Source organism: Neopsephotus bourkii, unplaced genomic scaffold, assembly GCF_033783945.1.
Source record: "Neopsephotus bourkii isolate Nb327-2 ecotype Australia unplaced genomic scaffold, CSIRO-AGI_Nbou_v1 NB_1358, whole genome shotgun sequence".
Lineage (NCBI taxonomy): Eukaryota > Metazoa > Chordata > Aves > Psittaciformes > Psittacidae > Neopsephotus > Neopsephotus bourkii.
Window position 1 is genome coordinate 5,591,000 of NW_026901837.1, and position 27,676 is coordinate 5,618,675.

At 39.0% G+C, this 27,676-nt stretch overlaps 1 protein-coding gene across 2 annotated transcripts; it reads right to left on the reverse strand.

Annotated features, from left to right (window-relative positions):
* Window positions 1-800: 800 nt before the first annotated feature.
* On the reverse strand, window positions 801-25,772 carry HDAC2 (histone deacetylase 2). 2 transcript variants are annotated; one of them, XM_061366849.1, is made up of 14 exons: window positions 25,545-25,638; window positions 17,325-17,437; window positions 16,758-16,875; window positions 15,779-15,853; window positions 15,364-15,502; window positions 13,311-13,452; window positions 9,162-9,254; window positions 8,940-9,048; window positions 7,366-7,506; window positions 5,773-5,881; window positions 3,170-3,300; window positions 2,181-2,336; window positions 1,405-1,462; window positions 801-1,194 (listed from the first exon to the last, which is right to left on the reverse strand). In XM_061366849.1, the coding sequence occupies exons 1-14, from the start codon at window positions 25,594-25,596 to the stop codon at window positions 1,164-1,166; spliced, it is 1,467 nt and encodes a 488-aa protein (XP_061222833.1). In that variant the 5' UTR covers window positions 25,597-25,638; the 3' UTR covers window positions 801-1,163. The 2 variants fall into 2 exon arrangements, with proteins under 2 accessions (XP_061222833.1, XP_061222832.1); XM_061366848.1 differs by lacking the exons at window positions 801-1,194; window positions 1,405-1,462; window positions 2,181-2,336 and adding an exon at window positions 7,962-8,110 and having other exon boundaries at window positions 3,170-3,296; window positions 5,769-5,881; window positions 7,366-7,546; window positions 25,545-25,772.
* Window positions 25,773-27,676: the final 1,904 nt, after the last annotated feature.

Consider the following 27,676-nt stretch of genomic DNA (forward strand, 5'->3'; position numbering starts at 1 on the left):
TTAATGGAGAATAGGTTAAAAACGTAGTAAGATTAACTTTTATTTTAAAAAGGGAAAAAGATTGGGTAGCAATGTGGCTCTGTGAACTTCTGTGCTCACTGCTCTGAAATCTTGATACCAAAGCTTGTGCGTTTCATTAAATGCCAATGTACAAGACAGCTGCTGTAGACTGAGAAACAAAAAAAAAAACAACAAAACCAACAACAACAACAAAAAAAAAAAAAAGGGGTGTGTGCACTCAGGTCTGTTTCTATTCAGGCACTAGAACTAAGTAATGAATCAAAGGCTGCAGCAGGCAATAAACTCCTTTGGAAAAAGTTTTATGTTGCTCATAGTTGTAAAAATCATAATCGGTTTTAAGATAAACATAAACTTTCACTTCCTATCTTCCAACCTCTGAAAGACGACCATATACAAATTTCATAAACAGCAAACGAGTCAGTCTTCTGGGTAGATTGTGGTGGTGGAAAAGGTTCTTGGACAGTACAAGGCACCTGACTGCAGTTTTAACTTTTAAATTAAAATGCAAGTCCATTCAAGCACCTTATGCCAACATCTCTTCACCCATTTATTCAGCCCATTCAAATTTCATGTACTCATATTCCCATACATTTGTTTGCACCCCACACAGAAGACAGTGAAATGTGTGGAGTCAATGAAAGCACTACAGTTCAATTTGTGTGCTCTCCAGCTGTCCATTTAACTCCACTACTTATTCACAGGCAAGTGTAAGCCTAATTATTTATATACGGGTTTTCCTCTTTGTAGTTCAATGAAAGACAAAGGACAACGAAGTACAATTTTTCTTTTTTTTTTTTTTTTTTTTTTTAATAAAGATAAAATTACAAAAAAGGTAAAATCAGCTCAGGAAAGGCAAATTACTTTAATAGATCAGTTTAGACATTTAACATAATAACTCACATCCATTTTTAAATACTATTACATAAAGCATGGTGAAGAAAAGAATTTTCTGCCTCATAATTAGAAAACTCACAATACAACTTGCCAAAAACCAGAACAAAGCCGTTTGAAAATAAATACGGTCCATGCCAAATAGTACAAAATGAAATCAGCAGTCTCTCTCCATACGAAAACTTTTCTTCTTTTAGGTATTCTCCAACTCTAGTATTATGTTCTGCAACTGATGAGAGGCTATCTTTTGTTCAAGGATTGCTGAGCTGTTCAGATTTTGCTCTGTGAAAACGCAAAAATAACCTATTAAGTTGTTTCATTTTTCAATTAACTGCTTTAGAAATGCTATTTTAATTACTACTGTCATGAGTCTAAAATATTTAGTATTATGAGGAACTGAAAGTGATCTCTTCAGAATTTAGGATATTATAAAGTACTGATTTAAACAAACATGCTTCAAAAAGGTGACATTCATTATTAATTAGTGTTTACCCTTTGGCATCTGTTTTTTCACCACTGCTGTCCTTGGATTTATCCTCCTCCTTAACATCTGAAAAATAACAAGATTTTAAATATTTCAAAAGACGGAAGAAAACCTTAAAATACTTTGGAAGGAAAAAAAGTGTGACTTTTTTTTTTTTAATCTACTCCTAGCCAGGGTTAACTACCTTTTAAAAGAAGTCACTGGTTACATATGAGCATCGAGCATGAACTGCATCCTTCCAAAGGAGTGACGGGGGCACAATGCCAAATGATTCAAAATACCTTGAGGCAAGGTCTCTCTTGACCAGCCATAATGAGAGTATGCAGTAACAAAACCTGGATTTCCACCACTGTGGTAGTCTTGTAGCCCTAAAGAAAGGGCTGTTCTTGGAAAAGTCAAGAGTCCTTCAAATTACACTATCTCCTATCCCACTTCTGTTTCAGAGAAAGTCAGCTGGGACCACCCCACAAAAGCAAACAGGAACAAACCCTTTGTCTAATATTTTTAAAGCAAGAACTTTAATCCACATTTTCATTAAACTATACAAAGCCCTGGCTGTAAGATTTCGAATCTGTGAGGAAGCAATAACTCTTGGCAGAAAATACTACTCTGGTCTGAATAGCTGCATGTTGAAACTGACTTATTTAAAATAGATGCTTTAAATATGATGTAAAAAATAAATCATCTCAACAGCTAATTAACTTTTGAAAAAGTGCATCTTTCTCCTGGAAGAACTGACATCTGCAGTTCTAAAACGCAGGATGAAATCACACCAGAGTCCTACCTGATTTTTTGTCCTCCGTCTCTTTTTTGTCTTCCTCTATCCTGGCTTTCTTTGCTCCTTTCTTATGATCTGCAACATTTCGTCGTCCACCTTCCCCTTCATCTTCAGAATCTGAAAATTCTTCATCACAGGCTATGCGCTTATCAGATGCTCGAACTAGGATTCAGAGTTAATTTAAGTGAGTATAAAACCCAATTACAACAGGTCTAACAAAAAAGAACTATCAAATATCATTTAATGCTGGTGAACCAAATTATGGATGCAAATACTACCTTTCAAGATACTCTGGGACTGTCACAATGCCTTATGAATACAGCTTTACAGAGACGCAGGGGTGGATTGGGAGTGTTTTAACATTTAACAAATTAATTTCAAATACTGAAAATTATAGCACAAAACATTGTTTAAACAGTTGATAAAATGGACAGTGTGCCAATAAGAACTTAAGATGGTTCCAATCACCCTCAAAAAAAGGTTAAATGTAGCAAAAAACTCTAGCTGAAAAATAACTCATTATCCATATAAAGGCTGATGGTAATGAAATGAAGGGTATTGTCACAAGTATGGAAAACCTCTCCACAAAAAAGTGAATTTTTTTTTGTTTTGTTCCTTTTCTTAAGCACTTCCCATTATGAAGAAACATTCCTATTTTCTGTGAATAGCAGAAGACAGAGGCAAAATTGTGTATTCCCTTAGTTAAATTCATCTGAGACTTCTGGAGTATCTGTTTTAGATTTGCAATAGCCAGTGTTTCGTAAGAATTTCAAACCCCCGTGTTCTTTCAACACTTCTTTAGACCCCTTTAACAGGTTTACATGTGTGCACAGATGACACCTTAAGACCAGCAAAACTGACACACCAGTGGCAAATTTTTTTACACAGAAAAATTGCCAGTCTTTCAATACTACACTACTAGGACTAAGATTTAGACCAATTAATATAAAAAGACACTACTTGGTCATGTTCTATCATGAAAATGTATTTCTTACTAGAAATGCGTTTGTCTGGATCTTCTCCATCCTCATCACCACTGTCTTCGTGAACAGCATCTTCAGGAATGGCCTGCATCTGTACACCAGGTGCATGAGGTAGCATACGCAAGTTTTCAAATAAGCGCTGCCTACAAGTAACAAGCAAGGGAAGTTATTACTACACAAAGTAGCTTCTCCTTGGATTTTGTATTAGATTCTGAAAACTCTGCATTCAAAGTTCACCTACTTCGCTTTACAGTTACTCTTTCATTGTTCAATTAAAAAAAGGCATGCCAATTTCAGAAAGTTTCCATGCCTAAGATATCATTAGTATCCACAGTGTACATGAGTATCAATTTCTTTAATCTTTTTAAACACTTATTTCAATCAACTTCCATCTTCAGTTCCACCCAAGGTCAGCATAAGTCCTGGACACCTGGGCTGAATCAAGTGACAGTATTACTCTGTAAGTAGGAAGCTGGATAATAAGCTACCCTCTAGTTTCTCAGAAAGTCAGACTCTTAAAGCATAAAGACTTCTCAACTACATGTAGCAGTGATATCAGGGTCAAAAGCAATCCATCCGTGTAAAATTTCCTATTGTCTGTTTCAGGGGAAACAGAGAGGCATACTCTCTGTCCAAGGAACCTTAAGCAATGGACTCCACACTCCAAAGCACGATGTGCAGGAACAGGAAGGATATTAGGCTCCTCCTGGGACTCAAGACTATCATTATGAAGAAGTCCAAGCACAGAAAAAGGTTTGGAAAGTATCAAATATCAGCATTTATAACAACTACCTTAGTAACCTTCTGCACAACTTGAAGAGCCAAAGTGTAACTGGTGTTTTTCTGGAACCCTTATAGTCTTTGCCTCTGTTTAAATCACATGACCTGGCAAAGGAGTTTTGCCAGTCCAGGAAGTCCCTAATGCTAGGTCTCTAAGAAAGCATACAGCTAACTGAAGGAGGATTCTCTGAAATGATGGGTTATTGCTCTTCTTGTGGGTGCCAATATGAGGATGTGAGATCATACCTCTGTCAATAGCAAACACAAAATCTGTGCCCAGGGATGTGTTAAAAACCAAGTTTTGCACCCTACTCGCGCCACAAAAGCTCAACACCACACAATTATGTAGCAAGCAGCCTGGCAGATTACTAGCTGGAGCACTTACACTACCACAGAGAAATTTTGCAGAATTACATCAATGAATAGATGGGTGTATCCCCCCTTCCCTTGCACATTATTAAAAACTAACCCCCTTCATTTGACTGTGATTTATATATTTGCATTTTGAACACCAACATATAGAATTGTAGAAGAGTTAGGGTTGGAAAGGACCTTAAGATCATCTAGCTCCAGCCCCCCTGCCACGGGCAGGGACACCTCACACTAAAGCATGTCACCCAAGGCTCTGTCCAACCTAGCCCTGAACACTGCCAGGGACAGAGCATTAACAACTTTCTTAGACAACACATTCACAGTAAATAACTTCTTCCTTATATCCAATCTAAACTTCCCCTGTTTAAGTTTTAACCCATTACCCCTTGTCCTATCACTACAGTCCCTAATGAAGAGTCCATCCCCAGCATCCCTATATGCCCCCTTCAGATACTGGAAGGCTGCTAGGAGATCTCCACGCAGCCTTCTGTTCTCCAGGGTGAACAGCCCCAACTTTCTCAGCCTATCTTCATGCGGGAGGTGCTCCAGCCCCTTGATCATCCTCGTGGCCCTCCTCTGGACTTGTTCCAACAGTTCCATGCGCTTTTCATGTTGAGGACACCAGAACTGCACACAATACTCCAGGTGAGGTCTCACAAGAGCAGAGTAGAGGGGCAGGATCACCTCCTTTGACCTGTTGGTCATGCGCCTCTTGATGTAGCCCAGGATACGGTTGGCTTTCTGGGCTGCAAGCGCACACTGAAGCCAGCTCATGTTCATTTTCTCATCAACCAGCACCCCCAAGTCCTTCTTCACAGGGCTGCTCTGAATCTCTTCTGTGCCCAACATGTAGCTGTGCCTGGGATTGCTCTGACCCAGGTGTAGGACCTTGCACTTGGCATGGTTAAACTCCATAAGGTTGCCATCAGCTTGGCAATGAGCACTTCTCAAACCATGTGGATTTGTCAAAGTCACTCAATTGCCTGCACACATACTGCTATCTTTCCATAGTTTTGGATGTCCAAGCTCATATGTGACTTTTTATTTTTACAGCTGACAAAGAATGACAATCTCAGTTTTTTTTGACACGGAGCCGAAAATTAGAAATCCTAATCATCTCGGCATACCAGTGTCCTTCCTGGTGGGATAAACTTTCTACAAAGTTATAAGGGGAAGCCAAGTAAAACAGCCATGTCTCTAGAGGGTGGAAAAAGTAAAAATGCAGGCTGGATCTTAAATTTTCATATTTATAGGCACAGGACTTCATAAGCATATATACTGTTGTAGGAAGAGACTTCTAAAAAGTTCCTCTTACAGAAGTGAAAAAATATATGTAGAATCTATTCAGCATTTATTTTTAGACTGTAACAGAGAAAAGCACAGTTTTAAAAAACACCCTAACAAACCTCTAGACAAATATGATTTATATGACCTACTTGACAAATAAGATAATCACTACTTACTTGATCTTCTCCATATATTCTGGTGTATTCTGATTAGTCATATTCGAAGGACTAATATGAAGCTTGAAATCTGGTCCAAAATACTCAAAGTAGTCATTGTATGGCAATTCTATAAACCAAGACACAAAAGACATCTTTGTGACCCAAAAGATTTCAAACATTTTAAATGCAACAATTGTTTTAACAGGATTTTAGTTCTAGAACTATCAAACCTGAAGCATTCAGGTAAGCAATAATTAAGTACTGCCTAAACTGTTCAGTGTTTTTCCTCTCAGTTATTCAGTAAATGAACTCAAATTTGTTAGCAAAATACAAAGAACAAGAGCACGTTCTACTGCAATCATGTAGAACATACACTGGAACAAGAAACATAGATTTGAGAAAATAATTAAAAATGCTACTTCTGCAGGAAAGAGAAGATCAACGGATGATTTCTTACCGCTGTTTTCAAAATCAATCCAGTGCAAAAGGTTTAAGTGAGCCATTCAAAATATTCCTTAGGTAAAATATGTAATACTCAATACTAAGCTGACAATTACAGCTAGCTCAACATTCACAGTAACCAAGCACTGTACAGTGATTCAGTGATGCCCATGTCTGTTCATTTCCCCCCTTCTCTTCCCTCTTCGCTTTTTATACTCACACACATAACTGTCCCCTGACTGGAACATCTAATCACTCAAGATTCTCTTCAAAAACTTTGACTGACAAAGAATATAAATTGACATGCACAATGCAAAATATAAATCTCGAAAGGTACTGTCCAAATATTCTTTTCTCACTGACAGCAGCATTCCACTTAAGTTGGATGGAAACATTATGAATCCAGCAAGAGATAAATGAACAGCAAAAGCTTATCAGGAAAAGCTTCAGTCCAACATGAAAAATACTGGTGACTGATGCGCAACAAACCAGTCCGCATAATTTTGCAAAAAGACATTCCAAAAAACATGTCCAGAAACATATTTGGCTAGAAGTAAAGGGAGTGCAGGACCTTTGGGGATCTTCCTTAGAGAAACTACTTCATTATTTAACTATGCAAAAGGAGTCCACTATTGCTTTCTTGGTTTTTAAATTGTTTTAAGATAGCTTGTATAGGCAAAATTGAGCCAAATGAACAAACAAAGTCAATATACTTTCACATTTACTTTTAAGTTACGGATACAATGAAGAAACGGTTGTTTTACACAGCAAAACAGACACCTGCATACTCATTAATTTCTTCTGAATAGTATATCTGTGGAGCCCAACGTACTCAGATGCACCCGTTACAATCAAAATGCAGGATATATTCTATCATACTGATGACATTCATATTAAAAATAGCTACAAGTAAGGTTCTGTAAGTTTTAGATGTTTTGAATTTTCAAAAAATGATGCAATCATTTAAAACTTTTGCTAAGGCATAAAAGAAGACCCAATTCTTACGTTTACTTAGTGCATAAGCTACTGAAATTTTATTGTCTAAATCCTAACAATAACTTCCTACATTGTTTATTCAAACAGATGCTTAGAAATATTTGCTATCTGTTCACTTAAACCCTCTCATGATTATTCTTTTAAGAAAATATTAAGTTGTGTATTAATATTTACCATTAGGAATTTCACAGTCTAAGGCAACAGCAGTTTCATATGTCCAGCATCGAGCAACATTACGAATTGTATATCCTCCTCCTCCCAACATCAGCAATGGCAAGTTAAAAGTCTTTACAACTTCCACACATTTAGCATGACCTGTCAAACACAAAAAGAGTTGACAATATATGCAAAATATCTATTAAAGAGAAAAATATATAATTAACTATTTAATAAGACATATGCAGTTGCACTTAACATGTAAGAACTGAATTGATTCAAGTAAAACAGAACTGTCTCCCCCTAGAACTAAGTAGAACCTCACAAGAAGTCAAGACCTACAGATAAGAAATGTACAAAATACACTGAACATTAATTATCCACCCCAATCTTCAGAGACTTTCCATGATGATCTATCGCTGCTTTTCTGAAATGCTCTTAGGAAGTTTAGCATTTTGTCATTTCGTAAGTGAAGTCAACACACAGTTACAAATCTAGGGACAATTTCTCAGGTCAAATGCAACAGGGAAAGAAGGGAAAACAGTAAATCAGTTACTTGGTCCTTTCTACTTCTAAATTTGAACCTGTATTAGAGGTTGCTAAGTCTTGCTTACAGAGTGAACTGGTGCCAAGACAGTACACACTCCAGGGAGATACAGCATACTGAAAGGCATCTGTAGGAGGCAGCAGCTCTCTTGGTTTCCAAGATATGTAAGATGGAAAAAAATCTGAGCTGTATGAGCAACTGAAGTAGCTTTGCCACCTGGTGCAAATCAAGAAAAGAACCCTGAAACACTGCAGACCCAACAGATACTATACTGCATTTTGTTGCCTATAAAACTCTTAATTGCCTCGTTAAAAAAACACAAACCCAAGAAAACCCAGAAAATAAATGATTCAAATAGGCTGGATTCAAGGCTTAGCAGAAGTTCAACATACAAGTAATGTATTATTAATTACAATCAATAATAAGAGTAATATTTATGTTGTTTGCTAAATTGGCATCTCAGCCCAATTTTCAGAATAACTTTTTTTTTTTATATAAAAGTGTAAGGAACACTGAAGAAAATTAATCCTGTAGAAGTTTATAAAAACGTTAACGTAAGGCTCAGTGTAACAATAAATACCAATACAAACTTAACAATAAGTGTTTTCATTTCAGTAATACCTATTTTACACCCAACAGGTGTTTGATATTTAGTATCAGTAGTCCTACTAAGTGAACCACTAGTTTTTCTATTCGCCAATCATAATAAATGTTGCAGTAGGATAACTCTTCTTCTCCTGTCATTTCAGAACATTGCTTTAAAGCTACAGAAAGCCTGTGCATAGAAGAAAGGGAATCACTTGAGTGGCTAGGAGGAACACAGAAAATCAAGCTTAACTTTTTTAGATGGACAGAAACAAAGAGGCAACTTCTGGGTTTCTTTTGGCCACCCCTATATAGCAAAGAAAGAGGTGATTAATCATAGTAATGAACAAAATCTTTGTGACTCCAGTCCTCATCATGCAAGTGTCTTGAAAAATAGTATCAAGGGTAGAGGTTTCTATTAAATAAAAGTTACAGACAACACACACACTTTTTTGCTTACCTTTAACAGTAAGATTAAAACATCCCAGCCTGTCACCAGACAGTGAATCTGCTCCACACTGTAATACCACAGCACTGGGCTGGTACATCTCCATTACTTTGGATATAATCTATAATCAGGATAAAACACCAATTAATTCATTATTTCATGTTATGGGAATATACTCAAAATACTGAACAAGCATCCGTCTAGAGAGCTTAAAAAAAAGAAAAAAGTACTCACTGGTTTGAATATCTGTCCATATGATTCATCATCTATACCATCTCTCATTGGAAAGTTGACAGCATAGTATTTGCCTTTTCCAGCACCAATGTCCTATATAAGCAAAGATGACAAATGCTTTATTACAAACACAGAAGCACATGATGGTATAATGGGTAAACACCTACACAGGTCCACTGAGCAATTTTGTACCATTATTGATGTCTGCTAGATAAAAAAAGGTGAAATACCTTACTTGATTCCTATTCTCTCATAGAATTATTTTGTAGTGTAGGAGTTGTACACCAAGACCAAGTTTGCAGTCAGTATACTTGATTGTTTTAATTCAAAGATTTAACACAAAAAAGACAAAATGTAACTCATCAGTTTCAGACAGTAAAAACAGTTAAGCAGAAACAGCTTAAAACCTGAAGATCCCTGCCTGCCACTCATTCCCATTTCTTCCCTGTAGCTCATCACTAAGACAGAAACTGATCCAGTATACGGAGCAGGTCTCTGCCACTATAAGGATGCGGTGGGCAAGATACTAAGATTCAATCTGTTCAGTTTGGCTGTAAACTACCACCAAACACGAGCTCTACAAAAAGAGCACACTTCAGGCCCAACCTCCTTGAAAAACTACAAGGCACAAATACTAAACTTATATTCAACTTCTCAACACCAGCTATTGAAACAGTCATGGACTTTTCCCTCTTCCTGAACAAAGCCTCCTTGGTAAAGGCAACAGTAACATTTCACTGCCAGTAACTATCTTTCACTGCGGGGGGTGGGAGGGTGGGGGGGGGGGGTGCATGTGTGCAGGGAGACACAGACAACACGGGATGGGGATGGGAGAAAGACAGACATGAGGACAGAGACAAATGGCCTAATGCGGCATAAACACAATGCTAGCAGTTATTTTTTCTTCTTCTAGCACATTACTATTTCATAGCATTGCAAGATTAGTGACACTGAAGACCGCTGCTGAACTAAAAATTCTGGCTGATCTGGAGTATAACAGTTACCCAGAATCTCCCAAAAAGAATTACCTAGGCTTCAAATGTTGATTCTTCTGAGGTGACAGTGCCTTGCTTTCCAGATTAAAATAGCAACAAAAAAAAAACCCAACCCACACAACACAAAAAAAAAACCAACCAAAAAAAAAGAAGTAATTAAATTGATTTTATCCTAGAACGTAAAATAGCCAAATTTTCACACAATTTCCCACTAACCTAGGTACATGAGCCTATGAACATGAGCTGGCAGTGTGCGCTTGCAGACCAGAAAGCCAACCGTATCCTGGGCTGCATCAAAAGGAGTGTGACCAGCAGATCGAAGGAGGTGATCCTGTCCCTTTACTCTGCTCTTGTGAGACCTCACCTGGAGTACTGTGTGCAGTTCTGGTGTCCTCAGCATAAAAAGGACATGGAACTATTGGAATAAGTCCAGAGGAGGGCCACGAGGATGATCAGGGGGCTGGAGCACCTCCCATATGAAGATAGGCTGAAAAAGTTGGGGCTGTTCAGCCTGGAGAAGAGAAGGCTGCATGGAGATCTCCTAGCAGCCTTCCAGTATCTGAAGGGGGCATATAGGGATGCTGGGGAGGGACTGTTCATTAGGGACTGTAGTGACAGAACAAGGGGTAAAGGGTTCAAACTTAAACAGGGAAGTTTAGATTGGAGATAAGGAGGAAATTCTTTCCTGTTAGGGTTGTGAGGCACTGCAACACATTGCCCAGGGAGGTTGTGAATGCTCCATCCCTGGCAGTGTTCAAAGGCCAGGCTGGATGAGGCCTTGGGTGATATGGTTTAGTATGAGGTGTCCCTCCCCATGGCAGAGGGGTTGGAGCCAGATGATCTTAAGGTCCTTTCCAACCCTAACTATGATTCTATGAGTATCTTCCAGCCTGAGTTACCCTAGGGACCTTTTCTCTAACTGATACTTGCACTGGTGATAAAGACTAAAGAAACAATATAGCATTATGATAGCTGCCCATTCATCAACAGATCAAATTTCCACACAGAACCTGGGCCTCTATGTAGTACTACAGTCTCAACTGACCTATCTACTTAGAAGGTTAATGCTACTATCTAGGATACTTAGAAAATCAAATAACTTACTAAGGACATTGGAAGTTCAGATGGGCAATACCTTCAGTAGAAAAATGAATGAATGCAGCTGAACTAGACAACCTCTGTGAGGTTGTCTATCAGCTACACTGATAGAGCTGAACTCACAAAACCATCAGCTGACGCATGATTTGTTCTTGCATCAAATGAGTGTAACCTGATAAGCAAACTAGACCAAGTAACTAAAGAATTACAGAAACAAACTTGAATGGAGCCCACTGACAAAAAATAAAGCTAAGATTTAGCTGTTAAACTTCATGCAAATAACCAGCAACAGTAGATCAATCTGAGCAGAAGCAAGCAGTGCAACACCAGCTTCCAGAAGGAACACGGTCTTCTCAGAGAAATAGTTCTCTCTTTAGTTCAATCAGTTCTGCAAGCTCTGGAGATCGGAAAAAGCTAATTTTTTTCCTATGGGGATATAATAATTGCAATAAAGCCTGCTGAAGTCCATATGCAGGCAATGCTCATTTCAAAATACTAGCTAACAGCACAGAATAAAAGTTACTATGACTGAAGTACTGTTTGTCGCTGACACTCTACTGAAAAAAATCCCAGTAACACACAGTATTCATCTATTTATTTCAACTGCGTTATCTTTAAATTCTTTGTCCTGGGTGTGGTGAGGCGAAGAGTCCATAAACTTCTGTGTCAACGGGAAGTGCTGCTTCTAAAAAGCCAAGATATCTAACCCTTAAAAAAAAAGGAAAATAAATCCAGCCAAATTCAGCAACAACAGCTCGTTATGATAAACATCCTGGTCTGAGCTGCTTTTTCTTGAAGCACCACTACCATCTTGTGGCCACAGAAGTTAAACCACACGGATAAAACAATGCCTTGTCTGATTTCCACCTAAATCAATTTAGAACACAGTTTAACAGTATCTAATCACCCTAATAGTATTTGGTTCCAACAATCACACTGAAATGAAGACTTAGCACCTCACTGATTTAAAGCTCAACTTTAACCTACTTCTGGGTCCTCTGGGTATCATCAGCACAATGGGAAGCACACATTTCAGGAATATTAGCATAAACACAAACACCTCCATCACCTGAATCAATTTAAAGGTAGTAGGCAAACAGTGAATTCTTTCCTAACATAGCAGTTCTATAGGTCAACTTTTCAGAAGTGCTTACAATTTTAAAAAAATTACTAACTAACTTACAATTTTAAAAAAATTACTAACATAAATTAGCGTACAAACTTGCTGACACCAGAGGACTGACTTACCCATGGAGAGCTTCTGGTAAGAAGTTTAATTATATATTAATCCCCATACTTTAAATACTCGTTCAAGTTGTGAAGTGGAACAATTTCCTGTTCTAACAGACAAGAGTCTAACATGATGAATGACTAGCAAATTTAATACAAAGGGCCAGGAAAACTGGTTTCCATTCTCAGCTTTGCCAGAGATTCTACATCTTAAAATGATAATTCTTCACAGCCCCATGCTATAAGGTTCAGTACACAACCGTATGTGGGGCATACTAAAGTTCTTCAGCAGTGATCAAGAGATCTTTATGACATAAGAAATACTCAAAAAATGAGTCAACTATTACTACCAGGCAAATAGAACATAAGCAAATTCAAGTTGCAACTAAAGCTTTGTGACTCTAGCATGAAGTTATTCTGAGATTTGAAATAATTTTTGAAGCCACGTGATCTCCAGTTACTTTTCACTGCACATGCAGAACTGAAACACAGTCATTATAAATACACCACACTGTCTTCCTAGAGACATTCCCAAAATCTGAGTGAACTAAACTGATCATACATTTGAACTAAAATTTCAGACAATTTATCCAGAAGTGAAACTGTCAATTTCACGAAGAAGTGAGTAATTTACTTTCCTGCTATCCTGGGTTTTTCTTTTTTCCCCTAAAGTTCTTCAAGTCTATCACTCTAGACTTTTCAGAAAAAGTTGCTGCTGTATATTATTACTGGGCACAGTTACTGTAACCTAGTATGAAAACAGTATCTACAAGCAAGACCATAAGGAAGAATTAATCACCTAATGAAATTTCATGTTCAACCTTACCCTAAGGTCCCCTGTGCCTGGAAAATATTCACCATACTTATGGAATGATACTGTCATGACACGATCTGTAGTATAAAATGCTTCTTCAACACCATCACCATGATGAATATCAATATCAATATACAACACTCTTTGGTGATACCTAAAAAAAAAAAAATATTGTATGAAAAACTCATCATTATCTGTTATGTTCATAGTATACCCTTACCTAACAAGGAAAAACCCAATGATAAAAACCAAACAATAAAACCCAAGATTATGATCATTTTTATCACTTTGGTAGCAGTCACCATATGGTCTTAGAATTCTCAATATAGTTTAGACAATAATGAAAGTAAGTTCATCTTCATCAAAATAATTTAAGTATGCAATTATATTAGTAATTACCCCAAGTTGTATCACCTCCTAGAAGCTATACCTTGTGTTTCCATCCACACCACTTTTGGTTGTTCGCATCTGCTGAATTCATTCCTTTCACAGGGCATTTGTTTCTGCCTTCCCAGTAATTATCAACATCTTACTGCATGCTTCAGAATCACAGTGACAGAAGCAGGAAGAACCCATGATCCACAAGCCCATAAAATATTAAATTTAAATACTTATTTTCTATCTAGTTTTCTTCCTCACCTCTGCTACTTGTACAGATAGGCACATTCTTATTTCCAAGAGTACCACCCTTACTATTAGCATGAACTTATTACACTACTGCTTAGTAGAAACCAGTTGTTTGAAGCCTCAGACAACAGTAAGTATTCCTTAAATTCTATCAACATCAGAAGATGCATTTCCATTATACTTTGCATAGTGCTAACGAATGTGAATCTGAGCAATCATAATTTCAGGTGGGCTAAGATTTTTTGCTTAACAAGACACTGAGCAGGACAGCTCCTTATGGGTACATAACCCATAATTATTTGAGAGTTTCTTTCCTTCACAAGCACATTGAGCTAACAAATTTGAGACTGGACCACAGAAAATCATATAGCTTTTCTCAGACTGCAGAGACAGACCCTGAATACATGCCTTAGCTTAAAATTATGTTAACATTGACTACTTGTTGGTGCATTTAGAAACCTTTTTCATTTTTAAAAAACACTTCCAGATTACAGCTGCTTCCCCCATCCCTCACCAGCAGACTCAACTGTTACATTCACAAGAGTCAAATATCTCAAAATTTTTTTTTTAATAAACGAGATGTATGTTATTAGAAGAGATACAGTCCCCTGAAGCAGCACAAGTAACACTCAGGACTTGAAATTTTAGTGAAGCATTACTACTTGAAGTTAATTATATGATCACTTTTTCATTACTCCACATTTTTTTATTTTGCAGTCACAGCAGCACAGCTGTTATTTCATTATTTATTCATAACAGCCACATTAATTCATGTAACAATCCAAGGAAGCTTAGTGTATGATCTTCCCTGAATATTCCTGTTTGGTTTAGCAGTGACTCAAATGATAGGGAACAAGCAGGCATATTGAGAAACCAAATGGGTATATGACTGTGAACATAATGACTGCCATAAGGGGCCAGGGCAGTGATACACCTAGCTCACTATTCTGTCCCCGTGAGTAGCAACAGGAGATTAACATTTACAGAACGCATGTAAGCCTGTCCATTTTCTGCAGTCTGCTACCCTCATACTTCTCCCACCATCTAGAATTACAGCATATGGGGTTTTAGAGGGTGCATCATTGCTTGGATGTTTAGCATGCATTTACAGACCTCCTGTCCATGATTATGCTTAATCTCTTTTTTGAATCTGTTGCTGCTGTCTGCTTCCTTCAGCCTCCTGTAGCAGCAGGCTCCACAAGTATACACTGTGTAAATAAGTACTTCTAAGTACCTGTTTTAAGCCTATCTCCTATTAGTTATCTTTTCAGCTTGTATCTTCTTGCTGAAACCAAACTGGGCAAAGCTTCACATTTTTCTTAATTGAAACTGTACAACATGGGCAATGGAAACTCACTGAAATAGTATTACAACCCGTATCTTCCCATACTTAAATGCTTGAATTTGACACTTTATCTTGTTCCCATCATACACTTACTTCAGTAACTCAAGGATAGCAAGCACAATATCATTGACATAACAGAAACCAGATGCCTCTGATTTCTTGGCATGGTGAAGTCCTCCAGCCCAATTAACAGCCATGTCTGTCTGTTGTCTGTTCAATTTTACTGCCCCAGCTGTAAAAAGACAGACACAATGCAGTTAGAAACTTCTAACGGCCTTTAAATCTGTTACATAAAATAGTATACTAATTTTAAAATAAATTGATCCTAGGTCTGATCTCTTATAGAGATACTTAATCCATTTCACATTTCAGTCTGTAACTGACTTAAAGACTTCTTTAAAAAGAGACACTTACATTTGATTCAGTTTTAAATATGCTATCAAAGTTTTAAGTTGCTGACATAAATGCAATAAATCTACAAAACAGCTGGCAAACAACCTTTACTTACCAACAGAGCCTCCAGTTGACAGCTGACAGAACTCAAATAGGCCATCAAATACAGGACAATCTTCTCCAACATTAACTGTGTAAGAAATGTATTACTTTTCAAAAACACCATTCCAGATCCATTGCTATATGCATGGATAACACATATGCAAGCACAATTCATTCAACATTTTAACTACGCCTGCCTGAGCCTCATCACTGAAACCAATGTAAAGTCTTCTTAATCTAAGATGACTCTAAACTATTTTTATTTTTAGTTTCCATGGGAAGCTTTGTCTCCTTGTTAAGAAGAAGTTAGATCGTTTTTGGATTTTGGAAGAAGTCTGATTAACATACGTCATGTTAAGAAATGCACAGCTACTTGAACAAATAATTTGCTGAGACTAAGGTATCAGAAGGAGGTTACAGTACTGCCTTTTAAATTTATATAATAGCTGTCAAACTGCATTCCTAACAGTACTTTGAGCCTATTCTTATAATTAAAGAAATAAATTAACAGAAAGTGTGAACAGTGAATAATGTACAATTTTTACTATCCAAGAGGAATGAGTATCTCCTTTTCTTGACATGAAACATTTTCATACATAGATTTCTACTTCTCTTGTAAAAGCCATTCTTTTTTTCAGAAATATTTCACATTAGAACAGATTTCAAGACACTTTCACAAACTTAAGTTTAACCTGTGCATTAAGCCTGCAAAAATTATCACTTCACATCTAGAATACACCCTGTGAAAGGGGAAGCAAAAAATCCTTCCATAAACTTAAAAGAACATTTTGCCAAGATGGCTGCTTTTAACAGAAAAGTTCCCAAATTAGTGTAGCTAAAGGCAGGCATATGTTAGTCTTGCTACAGTACTTCCCTAATCCACCACCACCATGAAGCCCTGTTCATACCTCTGTATTGGTAAATACTGAGTTTTAAACAACACTAACCATCAAAGTATGTACACATAGAGTTAACCTAATATTGACACTTACATCTCTGCATCTGCTTGCTGTACTCAGACATATTGTCAGGCCTTATTGATCGGAGAAATTTGATGTATTCATCACTATGGTACTTGGTCATTTCTTCTGCAGTAGCTTTGTGGGGTCGCTGATAACAAGAACAAGGTATAGAAATAATCAAGAATGCTCTTCAAAATCAGCTAAGAACTTTCTAAAACAGACAGTTGGAAAGAAACCTAATTTGAAGGAAGAACAGTTAAATTGACAGCACTGCTGCTTTACACAAAACATACTCTGTTGTTAGTATACAACTTGATTAATTACCCCAATGTCTTCCTAACACCTAAGCCCCCAACCACAGAAATACTGGTGAAAATTCTCTACTGGGCCTCTACACTCCTTCCAGACATGGACAATAATCTGCAGTCCTCACCAATTACAAAATATTGCTTCACTTCTAACAGAGGCCTCTGAACATACTATTTAAGTATTTTCTATTTCCACTTCCACTTTTCTCCTTTTATTTGTGTGAGAACACTTGAAGCCCTTTAAAATAATTTAAAATGCTTCAGTGGACATTCCATTGCTTATACTCACATAAATTTCCATTTTTCTGTATAAGCCATAATTTAGCAGCAAGTTGTGGGTCATTCGGATCCTATGAGGTTTCATCGGATGCCCTTGTCCATAGTAATAGTTTCCAATATCACCTGTCAATATCACACAAATGAATAGCTATTACAAAGCCATTTTTAATTGCTACATACAAGAATCATTCTCAGAAAATAAGCAAGCAGGTATGATTCCACAAAAAAACGCCCTCAAAACATCCAAGAAAATCCTCAACAAAAACCCAAAAACCAACTGAAAAAAAGGAAGGCAAATCTAACAGTTTTACTACAAGCAGACAGTAGTGGGAAGGCAAAGATGCCTACAGGATGTGATTTCCAATCAGAAGTGAAGAAAATAGTGGGACAGAACTGAAGAATAAATTATAGGAAACAGAACTGGAATTAAGAGAGCAGAAACTACTGATGACACAGCCATACTATACCACAACAGAGGTTACAGCAAAGCCTGCCACTTTGCAGGAGCTGATCTGAAGACACCATCCTCAGCCTGCCCTTAACTACTAGCCCTAGCAGTCACATTCTAGAAGCTAGCTTTAGATGCATTGCTGCAATCACATGCACAAACATTCCCCAAACACCTGCTTGCTAGGGATCCACAGTAGTTTATTAACAGAACCTGTAATTCAGGCTAGCTCAGCTCTGTCAAATTGGAGAGCAACTAGACACACAATTACGGTTACAAGTTTGACACATTATTTCTAAGGAAAGAGTGGCTACTATCACAGGCTAGTAAGTTTTCCCCCAGCTGGAGTAATGTTAGAACATACACACCTCTCTCCACTTTGAACACTGATATTACTGAGACATGAACCTCTTTAAACAGAACTAGCAATTCATATGTTTCTGGAAACTTAGAGAAGCCCAAAAGGTATGTCCAACTGTCAATGGCCATCAGCTAGAGAATTCCATACCAACTATTTGCAGTAGTACCTATTATTTTTGACTAAATTTCCTGGTAGGATTAGTGAACTTTTTACTTTTGTGAATTTACTTAGTGAATTTTAACTTTTTTTTTTTTTTTTTTTTTTACATCCTCCAACATGCTCTGCCTTGTCCATTGGGAACAAAAGCAGCACTGTTTTCAGAATGTCATACTATTTTACAAATTTTGTTAATGAGAGGTAAGAAGTAGCACTGTTACAGAAAACCCTTAGTTTCATCTCTTCAACATAAGCTTCAGTTCAGGAGGAGGAGGAGAAAATTTCAGCTGCAGTAGCACCACCAACTACCAAGAAAAGCAAGCATTACAGTCAGATAAAATCTCAAAGCACTCTAAAATCCAGCTTTCAAAGTGATAAGGAGAGTAAGGACATTTAGGAAAACAGATATAACCTAATGTAATGCAAGATGAAATTATCTAGAAAAACAATCACTCAACACCTAGCTCTTAGCAGTCCCATAACAACAGAAATACCAAGTTTTAGCATTAAGAACTTCAAAGAACTTGGTCCTACTAATTTAGGAATTGAAGTGTATTATTAGTACTCCCTGTCCGTTATTAAGAGCTGGCATCTTGCAGATACTTATTGCAAGCTTGCAATTTTGGTCAGAGGCAAGTCAAGAGCAAAAGGTATTGAGAATATAACCACCTTCCTTCCTACCAAGAAAAAAAAATAAAAAATTTCCAAGCATCTTACAAAACAGTACAAATTTGGAATTTAGGAAAGATCTACCACAGCTCTTTGAAACTAATGACTAGAAGATGTAAACCAGCCATTTACAAGGCCTGCTTTGCTTTGTGAAATTATTGTTAAGTCTCAGATTTACAAAACTTCAAGCTATCAACATCTTAAAATTTTGACATTTTTAAGACAATAGTGACTTTCAATAACATGATACTTTTGAGCAAACTGAATGCCAAATACATCTGTGGTTTAAAGAATGTTTATGTATATGTCATACTTTTTTTTGTCTTAAACAGGTCACTTTAATTTTAACTAACTTCAGCTTGTATAGTCACTGACATTTTACTCAGAACATTGATGGATAAAGAAGCAGACCATGAAGAATTATTTTCTGTCTTATGTAAAACATAAGATCTGTTATTGTCCCTTATGTAAGAGAATAAAAAAAGGCTACCAAGCTTCCAAAATATACTTGCAACATATCCTTTGATATACTGCAGTTGATAAATTCAAACGTAAGCATATTATACATGCCATACTCTTCAGTGTATGTACACTTAAAAAAATAATCAGTCAATTAAGCATACCTTTTAATTTTCACTTTATTTTTTACCAGAAAGGTGAACTTTAAAAAGAATTTGCAAGTTGGTAAATTAAATGGGAGCTTATTTAATCACGTAGACCTATGGGTGAGTATCTAGCAGAAGCATATTAATCTTTCCATATTAGACATTAGCAGTAATGACTAACAATAGATAATAGTATACACATTAGCAACAGGCAATACGATTTACACCTTTCAGGTCTTAGCATCACTAGCAAAAAAAAAAAAAAAAAAGAAAAAGTTTTGGCATTAGCCTCATAAAACAATAAATTCAAACATACGGAAAAAAAACCCCATGAAGTTTCAAGGGACTGTTGCAATGTGGATGTTAGCAGAGGTGGGGAAGGAAAAGGTACAGAGTAGGTTCCAGTTTCTTCATTAGCACCTTGATTTCCAGCCAACAACATCACAAAAAAGCAGCCATCATCCTGTGGTGAAGGCAAAGGTGTCAAAAGTCTCTCCTGCTTTACTCAGTGAAGATGCCCTTCCTAGTACAAACACTTTATCCACAACTGAGGTAAAAAGTTCTGCGCATAGTGCCAGACAAACTCTGACTAGAATATAGTATATATGAGTATATAAGTGAGGCCAAGTGCACAAGACTAGTATTGCAGACAGTATGAGTATTTAATCTTACATTTGTCAATACAAAGGTAAAAAACATATAGAAGTGTATGAGAAATGAGCATATTTTATACCACTCACCAGTGTGGTTGCCCACAGGAAGTGCAAAAGAACATAAATTAAAAAGGAGGTGGAGGGAAAACATGCAAAGTAGTATATGCAGAAAGTTGGCAAATCTATTAAGCTTTCACAGCAAGGCTTCAAGGACTCAAATTTACTGGTTAATACCAGTAAAAATATCAGCTAAATGGCTCTCATTGAGAAGGAACAACATAATCTCCAGAAGTTGAATCCTTAACTGAAAAGAAACAAACCAAGAGCCAACTCTAGCATGAGCTTACTGTCCTGCAGTGTTCACCACAAGATTCAAAACATGATACCTACAAATGACCAAAAGAGCTACCTGAAAATTCAGTTGTAGCATACATCATCACGTTTTGGGTTCAAATATATTAAAAAAATAAATATTATTACTTCTCAGTTCATACAAGTCACTTGCCTAAATTCTGAAGAGCGCTACCAAATAAAAATAAACCTACATGACTCATCTGATAAACATAAGTTTTAGACTAGCTTTAGAACTTCTCTGTCGAAGACTTCAGCAAGGTCCACAGATGTCAAATACTTCAATACATAGAAAAATACAAGAGACTATGTGCCCTAAAGCAATTTCAGTTATGCCTGACAAGCACACAACCAATTAACAAAAGCTGTTACGTCCCCCAAAAAGTATGTTAGTCTCTCTAGTTATTCAAACTACATAGAAAAACAGTACCTTTAAATTAGCCATTGCAGAACAGTTTTAAAGGCCTGAACAAAGAGGCAAGATGCAACATTCACCTATCATTTTTCGATACTTTGTAACTTGTAAGTTACATTACTTTGTAACTTTGATACAAATAGATTGTTATATACACTGACCATGTCTGCTTATTTTAAGTACAGTTACTATAAAACCATGAGGTATTTCAGAATGGTACTAACTGCTGCAATGGAAACCACATAAAAAAAACACAAAGAAATCTTAATAGGAGTAGTTACATTTGGACTGACTTCAGCAATACTAATGGGTGAACTCATGTAACAATGAATGTAAAAGCTCATTAATGCCTGATCAGTCTAACAAACATCTATTCAAACAGGCCTAAAATTAGTTCACTAGCACCTGAAAGGCTGGTTTGGGTCGTTTGGCTTTTTTTATTTCGTGATTTGGTTTTTTTTGCTAGCTTTTAAAATCAAGCAGAAAGCATAAGATTAGCAAAGCTATGACTTTTGATCCCTGAACAGAGGTTGGACATCTCCAATGTGTTTGGAAGCCACTGTGCAAAGCACTGATGAATTTCTGTGAAACCCCTCATTTTACGTTCATCTGATTTGCAGACATAAGCTTTAACTAGAAGCGCTAATGTACTTAAAACAGTGTCTGAATATAGTAGCATTCTGCCCTATTAAAACAGGTTTAGTCTCGTTTTTATGGGTGGGACCAACCACATTCTGAAGCAGATCTCAAATTTTTCACGAAGGCAGAGCCTTTTGAAAACCCACATTACATTATGCACAAGCAGCAATCTAAACAATACTGCCAGTGCACTGGCATGGAATGAATACACTTATTAACGTAACCATGTTAGTTGTGTGATTCCCCAGAACTGTGCTTTGTTGTAAAAGCAGAGTTGAAAAGACCATTTAGGCCCTGTCCTCATTGCTATGGGCAACTGTACAACACATACCTATCCTGGAAGATGCCACTGAACTACCTGAGCCAAATGCTGCAAGACTGTGGCAATACCGTGGAGACACATGGTAAGAGGCTAAAATAAAATACTAAGGACTTGGGTTGATAAGAAAATGAACATGAGCCGTAAGCGTGCGCTTGCAGCCCAGAAAGCCAACCGTATCCTGGGCTGCATCAAAAGAAGCATGACAAGCAGGTTGAAGGAGGTGATCCTGCCCCTCTACTCTGCTCTCGTGAGACCTCACCTGAAGTACTGTGTGCAGTTTTGGTATCCGCAACATAAAAAGGACATGGAACTGTTGGAACAAGTCCAGAGGAGGGCCACGAGGATAATCAGGGAACTGGAGCACCTCCCGTATGAAGGCAGGCTGAGAAAATTGGGGCTGTTCACCTGGAGAAGGCTGCGTAGAGACCTCCTAGCAGCCTTCCAGTATCTGAAGAGGGCCTATAGGGATGCTGGGGAGGGACTGTTCATTAGGGACTGTAGTGACAGGACAAGGGGTAACGGTTTCAAACTTAAGCAGGGGAAGTTTAGATTGGATATAAGGAGGAAATTCTTTCCTGTTAGGGTGGTGAGGCCCTGGAATGGGTCGCCCAGGCAGGCTGTGAATGCTCCATCCCTGGCAGTGTTCAAGGCCAGGTTGGACGAAGCCTTGGGTGAGATGGTTTAGTGTGAGGCGTCCCTGCCCATGGCAGGGGGGTTGGAACTAGATGATCTTAAGGTCCTTTCCAACCCTAACCGTTCTATGATTCTATGATTCCCTAGTAGCATAGTTCTAAGCAGCACGAAGAACAGACTTCACTAAGCTATGGCCATATGTACATTCAGACTAGAAGCATTTATTAAACATATTTTGGACAAGATGACAAAAGTATTTTAATCTGTACATTTTTAGTTCTTCTCATAGCATACTGGTGCAAATTTAAACAAAATTCTTGATGTGAGCATGATCACAAGCAATGCTTCTGCAAACTGGATGTGGCTGACAGTCTATTACAAACTGCAGAAAATTAAATCACGCTTCACCCACCCAAAGTTTTATTGGTTTCAAGTACAATGTGAAGGCTATTAAAGCTGTTAATTATCAGAAAGAGTTAATACACTGAGAAAACTTGGTGACAGGCTAATTTAAGAAAGCAATTTTTTCTGACAATACTGAGTTTCACTAAAGTATGTAGGAATTTATTGCATCTTAGGAGATATGCATATACAATTCCAGTACTTTTCAACACTTCCTAGTGTATGCTTTTAAAGAAAGAGAGTGCAAGTGTGCATTAAGGGACAATTATGACCAAAAAATACTCATATACTTCAGTTATGACAACCTTGGAGATATGTTACTACCTCAACTGTAGTATCTATGAGTTGAGGTATCTATGGGTTCTTCTGGCTTTCGGCTAAGACTTCCAATGTTCCTTGTGCTTTGATTCAAGACTTTGCTGGTACAACACAGTTACAAGATACTCAGAACTGCCAGATGAGCAATAAATTAGCATCAAAAATACTTACTGCAGGTATTAACTCAAAAAAGAGTTATCAGAAGAAATTTTAAAGTATTCAGAAACAGTGCAGATGCCCTCAGTGACATGCTTTAGTGGTGGACTTGACAGTCCTGGGCTAACAGTTGGACTTGATGATCTTAAAGGTCTTTTCCAATCTAGTTGATTCTATTATTCTATTTCCAAAAGAATGTAAGATAAACTTTTGCTTTTGGCAGTAAATAATAAGACATCAAAAGCATTCCAAAGCTGTACCTTTCTGTCACATAGAAAGCATTTAATTTTTTTAAAATCACTTTTACAACAGGCACTACTATTGTTAAATACATTTATCCAATGTACATACTTTGGCAAGATATGAGCTACAACTGCTTTAAGTCGCCATTATCCTGCCACCTTCAAACTTATTCCTTCTGCAGTTTCTCTCTCCTCTTCAGTAGTATAGCTTTGTGGCTGTTAAGGGAATCTCTTGCTAGAAATAAGTATAAAAATGTAGGGATAACAGAAAAACTGAAGCTGTCAATAACCAGTAAACTACAGCCACCTGACTTAACAAAAAAAAAAAAAAGGAAAAAAGAAAGCATATTGATAAAAAAAAAAATAAAACAAACCCAAAACCAAATTATACAATCATTTGCAGAGAGAAAGCTTATAAACTATCATTGCATCTTCCTTACAACAAGAAAGGCAAAAAGTGATACCTGCTCCTTAGGAAAAGTAAGATCCCAGCCTCACCAAAATTATCCCTAACAGGGGCCTCCTTCCCCCTTCAGGCTGAACAAAGAATCAGAGCTAGCAACAAAGAGAAGGGGGCGGCAACCACAGTCTGCCTCCTTTAGTGTAGTAAAAGGGAAGAAAAAAAAAAAAAGAAAAAAGACAGGCCCCACAAGGTCTGCCATTTCTAAAGAACAGTAGATTTGCTACAGCAACAGACATCTTTGATATCTTAGTGGGTTTAGCTATTCGTCTTCAGTTCCAAAATGGTCAAAGCACTAAAGCAACCTTAACCTCGGTTTCCTGGTTATTACCAATACCAGTCCCAGGCGCTAACGTAAAGGACTGATACGAGACAATTCTTTAAAAACATAAATAAAAACCTAATACTCTCAACTAATCTGACCGAGTTTGTCCTCCTAGTACATAAAAAGGAAAACCAACTGCAATCTCTAGAAAAAAAAAAAAGTTCTCGCTGCTGTGGCCAGACAGAACCACAACCAAGTTGCTGCAAACAGCTAAAACTAAAGCAGAAGCTTTATGTGCTTTTCCGACGTGACTGATAATGCAGATCACAAGCCGCTGCGTCCTCACTAGACAAGCGTGCAAACTTAGAAGGCCTCCAAGCAACTCTAATTTCACTATTATTAAACACCTACGCACGCAACTTTCGTGTTTGGCTGGAACAGAGGTCCGCGGAAGCCGGAACTCCACCAAACGTCCACTCCAACGCATATTCGCTTAGGGAGATGGTGGGGGTGTGTGGGGAGGCAGAGACGCCCCTGCCCCCTCCGCACGAAAGCCGGAGGAAGGGGAAGGCCTCCGCGCAGGAATCACCAGGTGCCCGAGCTACACATGGCCCAGACTTTTTGCAGGGGAGGAGCTAGACACGGCAGCGACTCCAACGGCTCAGAGCTTAGCGGATGAAGGGGAGTGTCCCAACTTTTTCTTTTTTTTTTTTTCTTCTTTTTGGAGGGGGAGTACTTGGGGAGGAACAATAGGCACAGCGTTCACGGCTGGGCTCGGCAACCGCTCCGCCGGAGGACAGGCAGCCCCATAATCCGCACCTCGCCCGGCTCCAACCCCCGCTCCCAACACTCCTCGCCGCCCCTTCCCCCTCGCCCGGAGGCCCCCGGGACTCAGCCCCGCAGCGGGCCCGAGTGCGCAGGGCCGATGGCGGGAGCGGGGCGCGGCGGCGCAGGTGGAGGCGTCGGAGACCCCCCGGCCAGGGCCGCCATGGAGTCGGGATAGGGGGCTTGCTCCGTGGGGGAAGGGGCGCCCGCAGTGGCGGGGTACGGGGGCAGACAGCCCACCCCAGACAGCCGTTGGAGGGGCTTCCCTTATCCTCACGCATACACGCGCTCCCGTGCCGGCCCCTCTCACCGTCATAGTAGTAGCAGACTTTCTTCTTGCCGCCGCCCTGACTGTACGCCATAGGGCTGCTGAGCTGGGGCCGGGGGGAGGGAGCAGGAGGCCGAGGCGAGCGTCGAGCCGGCACGGAGTGGGGGCGGGAGACGGCGAACCCGAGAGAGCGGGAACTCGCGACGCCGGGCCGCGGGCAGCGCAAGCAAGCCCGACCATCGGCAGCGGGGGGGGGGAAGCAACCGGGGCGCGCCCAAGCCGCCGCCGCCGGGGGAAGAAAGTAAAAGAAGGAGGCGGAGAAAATACGTGCGAGAGAGCGCGGACTCTCGTCTGCTTGTCCCTGCCCTCGTGTCTTAATCAGACACACAGTCAGGGAAGGAGCCAGCGGGAAGTCTTCATAACCGAATTCTTGGAGGAAACTCTCTCCTCATACACCCCCGCGTCGTGCAGTGGTGCGATCCACCGGTGGGCTGTGTCCCCGCCCCTCAGCGGCGTCCCCCGTGGCGCATGCGCTGAGTGGCCTCTCGTTTAGCGAGGTACGGGTCGGGTGTAGCATGGCGTTTGTCGTGGGGAGCAGGAAACGCGCACCCCGGCAAGCAGCGGGGCCTTTACCTCCTCAGGGGTAGAGTCGCAGCGATTCCCCTCAGCCACTTCACCTGGGAACGAGCGGGTGGGAGTGCTGGGTGGGTGCTCAACGTACTGTTGGGGGGGGGGGGGATGGGATGGGAATTTGTATCATGTGCTGCTCTCTTGCCCCAGAGCGAGATGTCGCGAAATCTGCTGTTACCCACAACCCAGCTGTTTCTGGTGTGGGTTTGTTTATTTGCTTCAGTACTGGAGTTGCGTGCTGCTGTTTTTTTATCTTTGTTTTGTTGACTAGCAAAGTCGGGAAGGTTTTTGGAGAAGCTGCTATTTTGCCCTTGTTCAGAAAGAGCCCTATTCACTTCTCATCCATCCACCAGGTACCTGAGGCAACAGGCGGCCGCAGCCAGGCTTCAGGCCAATGCAGTGCTAGGAATGAGTACTCCTGACCTGGAGTACTGACAGGGCCAACAACAGCCTGGGCCCTGTTGGCACTGTTGCTGTTCAGTATCCCTGTTCTAGAAGGAGTTCAAAGCATACTTCACAATATGCACAGCAATTACTTCTTCCAGAATTAAGGCATGCTATGCAAGATGAAAGTAGTTGTGGTTTTATAAAAAGGGATGCACATGTGAATCGAGTTTCAGAGGTCTACAAGTGTTGTACAGTACAAACACAGAAGGAAACACAGAAAGTTAATGTGATTGCATTTATTCTTGGCCAGTAACTACAGCTTGCTTTTATTTGCATTTATATAGGGGTTCGCACTTGCAAGAATTTGAGTCTGGGAATGTGTATCAGTTACACAAAAGGTTACTGTTTCTTCAGCTCCCATGCAAATCCAGTGTTTAGGATTTGCATTCATTGTAGAAGTCTTGTCCAAGCTTCCTTGGTTTATTGGAGTCCGTAAAAGTACCTGGAAACCCTGGTTGTTGCCACATGTACCTTTATATTAGATTATATAAATGCCTACTTGTTATCAACATCATTCATCAACACCAGTACATGTCCAAACACAGGATAGAACTGTGTTCCCAGAATTATTTTCACTCCTAGAGATACCTAACTGAAAGCTAGGTCCTTGTAGCTGATAAAAGTTGTCTTTATACTGTTAGAGAGAAACAACTGTATAAACTTAAACTTATTTAAGTTTATGTTAACCACATGTATACATGCACAAAACCCTGAGGGTAAACCTAGGACATGCTGAAATAAAAATAGGCTCTGGATTCCCCCACCCCTCGCATGCTGTAACAAAGAAGATACTATTTTGTCATGTAGCCGGGTGGTGGAGCATGTTTAAAAAGCATTTGCTGTATTCCGTTTGGAAATTTCTCTCTTGGAAGTAACAGAATTGGTTTCTGTAGCTTATCATACAGATGATAAGTGATTCTGGCTGCAAACTGCAGCAAAATAGCTGCATGACATTATTCACTTACCACTAATTTGCTTTTAGCCTCATCTTGCTTTATGCTGTCACTACTTCAGCAGTTAGTTTGGACTCCAGAAGCTCCATGCATTGGTTACCTAATACAAAATAAAGTATTATAGACTTTGACAATTGAAGTTCA